General features: G+C 34.0%; 1 protein-coding gene across 1 annotated transcript; it reads right to left on the reverse strand.

The window, feature by feature from the left end:
• Positions 1 to 3,271: 3,271 nt before the first annotated feature.
• Positions 3,272 to 4,822, reverse strand: LOC126718296 (stemmadenine O-acetyltransferase-like). Its single transcript, XM_050420413.1, has one exon. The coding sequence runs from the start codon at positions 4,720 to 4,722 to the stop codon at positions 3,454 to 3,456; it is 1,269 nt and encodes a 422-aa protein (XP_050276370.1). The 5' UTR covers positions 4,723 to 4,822; the 3' UTR covers positions 3,272 to 3,453.
• Between the last annotated feature and the right edge of the window lie 1,785 nt (positions 4,823 to 6,607).

The raw sequence follows: 6,607 nt of genomic DNA on the forward strand, positions 1-6,607 counted from the left end.
TGCTCCCTTAAGAGTGGTGGGGAAAGAATGGCACAGTATCTCGTCAGGGGGCTATTGAAGTCCCAGAGTTGTCTTGAAGGTGGTGATGTGATCCAACAGATCTTTCAAATGATCGAATGATTCGAGCTGTGGGAGACGAAACTTTGAAGGCATAGGGCATTCTAGGACCCTCGTTGTGAAAGGCAAGTCCGTCCTCCTGACCATTCCATCTAAGTTTCGATCTGCTTTATCCCTTATCACACTTTTTAGCTTGTCCATCTCTCTTCTCATTTCCCTGAGGAGGTCTGAATTCGCTTCCTCAAGGGTATTTGGTAGTTAGTGGTCGTTCCTTCTATGGCTGTCTTTATCGTCATTCCAATTAGTCCTGGAGCGATTATCTTCCTATTGAATCTACAATCTCATCTCTTGGTTCTGTCTTGTGAGCTCCTCTATGCTGGCTGTGAGTGTTTCGATCTGTAGGGCTAGTGCTACAGAATCTTAAGGCATACTAGACTCCATTTGGACTTTAGAGCTTGAACGGAACTACACTTCCAGATTTGAGTACAAAATTGTTGTCCCCACAGACGGTGCCAAACTGATGATGTCAAGATCGTTAGTTGATTAGGTTTGTCTAGATAGGTCAGCACGAGCTCATCTTCATACCTGCAAGGTTAAGAATAGAGTCCTCTTTAAGTGGTCATCGGTATGATGCCAGCCATGGAGTCTCCAATGATAAAATCAGTGAATGAAATTGGCAGAAAGGGCTTGCGAGAACTAGAATGAATAGTAAAAGTATCAGTACTTTTGTGTGTATGTACCTTGTTTAGTTCTAAAATGCATATACATATATATATATACCTCTTTTTCTTCTAGCCATTGTACCCTATTTATGGTGGCATAAGTGCCACTTTTGTAACGCCTTTGGGCTCATTCAATATGGGCATTGATGGGTCTCCCAACGGTCTTCTGACTGATTCGTAACCATTCAAGATATTGAATGCTCTCTTTATGGCTTCTCTTCCATCGTCCATGCTAGGTCTGGGTGGACGATGGTACCTGATAGGTTCGTTTGGACAATGAAATTTATTGGGCCTATCATCCACTAATTTTATTGTTGGGAAGAGAACAGATTCATGGGCACTTCATGACATGTAGTGGGAATTGTACTTGAAGTTGGCCATTTTTTTTTTTTGAGTAGAAGGTTAGAATTTTATTAAAATAAAAACTAATGTTTACAAGTATGGCCAAACAAAAAGAATGGCATTTAGGGGGTGCAACTACATCTTAGTTAAACCCCTAATGGACTGAGTTACAAAGACTGTCCAATACTAATCAGATACAAATACTATCTCTATCCTCATGTTCAAAGCCATTTTAATATGTTCAAAGCTAGTTACTCTAATACAACCATCAGCATCAATGGCGTTTAAGCAATTAATTAGCATCAAATTTGAAGCCTAAAGTCTAGAGAAAGATAAGAGAATAGACAAATTCTAGTTGCACTAATACAACCATCAGCATCAATATTGGAGTTTAAGCAATTAATTAGCATCAAATTTGAAGCCTAAAGTCAAGAGAAAGATAAGAGAATGGACAAAATCTTCAAACCTGGGCCAAGGATGATAAGGCAACAAGTAATGTACCAGAGATTTTTTTTTTTTTTTTTTTTCTTCGCGAGGGAAAACAAAAAATGTGATATATTTTTAAGATGAGTTTAGCTTACCTCCAATACTTTTTTAATTGAATGTCTCATTTTGTTTTAAATACACAATAGCAAGTGGTACAGTAGTAGGTTTTAATCTTCATATTTTAATTAGCTAGTGGATGATGTGGCAGTTTTTCATTTAAAATAAAGAAGATACCAGTTACAACCATCAGCATCAATATTGGAGTTTAAGCAATTAATTAGCATCAAATTTGAAGCCTAAAGTCAAGAGAAAGATAAGAGAATGGACAAAATCTTCAAACCTAGGCCAAGGATGATAAGGCAACAAGTAATGTACCAGAGATTTTTTTTTTTTTTTTTTTCTTCGCGAGGGAAAACGAAAAATGTGATATATTTTTAAGATGGGTTTAGCTTACCTCAAATACTTTTTTAATTGAATGTCTCATTTTGTTTTAAATACACAATAGCAAGTGATACAGTAGTAGGTTTTAATCTTCATATTTTAATTAGCTAGTGGATGATGTGGCAGCTTTTCATTTAAAATAAATAAGATCCCAGTTAAAAGAATTACTTAAAATAAGTCAAACTCTTTTAAGATTGACATGCTCAAAGTTTTTTTTTTTTTTTTTTTCCTATATAATAAACACTCATCACTACAGTAACATTCTCTTTAATAAAGGAGAAAGAAGTGAAGAATTTTTCCCCCTTCTTCATTTTTGGTGCGCTATTCATGCATATATCCTATTTTCCAAAAATACTATTTTTTTTTTCTATTAACCAATCCAAAAACACTAGTTAAATTATTATACTATTTTTTTCCTTGTAATTGCTAATTGTATTGCTCAAATCAATCTAATAAATACTCATATATATGATTACACACGTTCTGAGTCCTCTGACGTTCATGTAATCCATTTCAAACAAAATTAAACGGATAATATAAGTAATCTAGTCATCATCTAGATTTACGTTCATACGCATCTAAGCTAACAAGCACTTAAAAAATGGTAAAAATTTTACAAGACGATCCTGCCCTTAATTAAATGAAGCCAACTATCAAACTAATGTTACCATCGCACACCTTTAGCGTGTATGATGATCACTCCACAAGTACTAAATTCTTGTGAGGTGAGAGGAGAATGGTCGAAATTCAAGTTTTTAAGAGAGAATTTCATACAAATATACACAAATTAGACTAACTAGAATTTCTATATTGTATAAAAAATAAAACTATTAAACTGAAGTTCACCCAAATTACAACGCAAACCAAAAGGCAATTTGGCTACCACAATTAACAAAGTACAAAATTCCTTGCATGCAAAATATAGTAAAAGCCACAAAAAGCAAAACACGTTTAATTTAATAAGATAATCTAGAATTCATAAAGGTTTCTTGAATTCACAAAGAAAGATATATAGTCTGGGAATCCACCAAAAACTTGAGAGAAATTTCTTATAAATTCTTAAACTAAAATCTAAAATGCCTTAAAGGCTACAATACATTTTAAATAAATAAATAAACCAAAGGCAACTAAAGAAAGCCCTTAAAATCCTAATTTGCACTAATTACAAAATTAAATAGCAAAATAGTAAATTTTACTAAAAAATGCAAAACTAACTTTAAGATACATTCTTTCAATAAAATATTACTAAAAACAGGAAAACCGATGATTTCAAGACCTAAATAAAAAGGAAATTGCTCGAAAAGTGACATCATTCATCACCAAAGGTCATGAATTTATTTCCAAAGTTGTTCTCTTCAGGTCACCAAATTTCATGCAATTCCATTGCTGGAAGAAACAAAATTCTTTAACGTAAGTAGGCAAAGAGCTCCTCATCTGTTTCTAATTTAGCCATGTCTTCCTCTTTCAAAAAAATCCATGCCTCTATTCCATCCCCTGACTTGGTGTCAAAGAAGGAAACAAGATTCTTGAACGTCATGTTAGCCGTGGTTACCCACGCAGGCTTCCCCCACCCAAAATCAGCTTCATATAGAGGAAACCTGCACAAGCTAGTGATGGCAAACGAAAACACCTCTCCTTTCTTGACTCTTGCGGCGCGCTCTTTAATATAATTCAAGTGCGCATCATCCTGTTGGAGATTTTTCACAAACTCCGCGTCCACTTTCTTTATAGCATCTCTCATTGGTTTGATAATGCCATAAAATCCATCATCAGTGTCCCTGGATGGTACCGAAAAAGCAATTCGACTAAAATTTCCGAAGTAATAGTCGGGAATAGGTGGATCCATCCTCGTTCTTAGGTTCACAGCATGAACCATAGTGTAAATCTTATCTGGGTCTTCTTTTGGCTGAGTTGCAGCCATGAACCGGCTCCATATGAAAGCCGATAAGGCCTCAACACGACTAGGGCGTGGGTATTCAATGTTCTTGTCTTCAGTACTGTATTTTTCTCTAATGGAAGCTATAGCAGACGCCTCGAAGACAAACCTCTTTGTCACGATTTTTTCCTTTACCATCCCAGTAGTTGGATCAAAGCCAGATAAAGCTTTTGGTGGGAAAAGCTTGGCGGAATGGAATTGAGGGCTCACTATGTTGCTATCACCACGAGCAATAGCAGTCCAACTTTTGAGAAACATAACGACTGATAAGGCATCTGAAACCTTATGAGACATTACCACACCTATCACAAGGCCACCACAGTCAAAGAAGGTTACTTGGACTGCTATAGGTAATTCATTGGGATGGTCCAATTCATAAGGGAGGAATTTGTTGAGCTCAGCAGGGTTTGGATTCTCAAGAAATTCAGAGAGCATGCACTTAGCCTCAGCCTCCATGTAGTGAACACCCTCATCGTTGCAATCGATATAAAGATTGCCTTTAACCCGTCCTGCTAGAGGGTAGAATAGTGTTAAAGCTTCGGATAATGATTTCTTAATCTTGTCACATTGCTGTACCTTGCTAAAATTGACACCTTCAACTTTTGGGTAGAAGAGAACTAGAGGCATGTAAACTGGAGGTTGAATTTGATCGAGGAAGGAGAGTTGTTGGTGGCGGAGATTTTCAGGGGTTGGAGATGAGGGTTTGATGGTCTCCTTGGAGATAACTTCAACCTCCATTGTTACGTAGAACTAATGGTCCAGGCAACCTAACGAGGTTTGCGTGTTTGACTAATAGGCAGTGATGAAAATGGTTGCCACAATGCCAGTAGGGTTATATAGAGGTGCCGATAAGACGTAGACTAAAAGAATTCAAGAATCTTATGGTGAATAAGATAATTGTTGACAAGATGTAATGGTGGATAATGGTGTCAAGGTTATACATAAAGTGAGTTCATACTATGTGTGCGTTTGACTTCAAATTAAAAAACCAGCTTATTTTACTATTCAGTTTATTTTTGTTATTATTCATAAGTTCCATTGTACTTTTTGATACTATTTATAGGTCTCATTTTTTAATACTATTTCAACCAACTTTTATTTTTATTTACAGTACTTTCAACAAAAACTTTTCAGTTTCAACAAAATAAGTGGATCTCAAACAGACTCTATTTATAAGTTATCATTTTAACAATGAATTCAAATTAGCTTCACTGATTAAATCTTTTCTTAAATAAAAAACTTAGATTTAAATATTGCTTATACATCAAATTATTGATGTATAAAACCGATGTCATACGGTTAAAATCTTATCCCATCTAAAAGATTAACACTTTAACCATTTATGAAAAGAACTGGGAGAAGAAATATATCCTTAGCGTGGCTCTTCTAGAATAGAGTCGGTTTATTCATTAATTGGAAGGGATTTAATGCAGACGTGGCCTACTTTATGGTTCTTTGACATTGTTAATGAATTGATTGGCTGTCTATTATATGTATATCTGTTGTATTTCGGTTAATTTAATGTTTTAGGTTTGATGCACTATCATGTATGGTATCGATCTGTTGGATTTTGTTTTTGAGATTCTGGTCAGAATTTTAAATTCTGTTTTGATGACAATTTCATTTTATCTATTAGTACGTAGAAATATTTTGATTGTTTAATTTTCAGATTTATGTCAATGTTTTAAATTCTATTTTGATGACAGTTTAATTTTATATATTGAAACTAAATTCATAAAAAAATATTACAATATTTCCACAAATATATAAATTAATATTTTGATTGTTTAATTTATATAAAACAAAAAAAAAAATGGTATGTGGTCAAGTCAAATTGTAAGAATTATAGAATAAAATTTGTAATAGGTAAGACACAACAAATTTACATGGATTATAAGATTTATGAATTTGGTTCCACTATATTCATAAACAAAATTCTTACAAAATGCTTACAATATAACCTGACCATCAACGACATAATATATATATAAATTTATAAATTTTTTTTTTTTTTTAAAGTAGACACAAGATTTGTATAATAGAATTTATAACAACTATAACTTTACTCTTAGTTGACAATTCGTCAACCAACAATGCACGAACATGCATTTGCAACATCATCTAGAATTTTTTTTCTTTTCTTTTCTTTTCTCTCTCTCTCTTATTTAATTCGCTATAGTCATGCAATTTGTTGCAAAGAAAATTCAAAGAGTCTAGATAATTCTTTTGGCCAAATACTTAATTGCTTTTGCTAACATCCCTATCCATGTGTGAGACAGATAACATTCATTTTCATCACACCCTCTTTACACGCAAACCAGTCTTAATTTTGAAAGTATTTAATTTCTAAAAATATTTCTTTCATTCTTAATTTTCTTACATAGCAAAAGACAATTGGAATTGGAGATTAATTGTATCCATAAGGTTTTACACGAAATCCACATCCATTTTGAAACGTCTCCATGTTGCTCCTATGTCGAAGAAACGATGTCCACATGCACGATTCGACATTATACGACAGCACTGACGACATGGTGCTTGGAAAGCTAAGAAGAGTACTTTTTTTTTCGATGTTTAGAGTTGGTAGGTGTATTAAACCAACAACATGGGTGATGATGCTCAG

The sequence above is a fragment of the Quercus robur genome, chromosome 3 (assembly GCF_932294415.1).
Source record: "Quercus robur chromosome 3, dhQueRobu3.1, whole genome shotgun sequence".
NCBI classification, from domain to species: Eukaryota; Viridiplantae; Streptophyta; class Magnoliopsida; order Fagales; family Fagaceae; genus Quercus; species Quercus robur.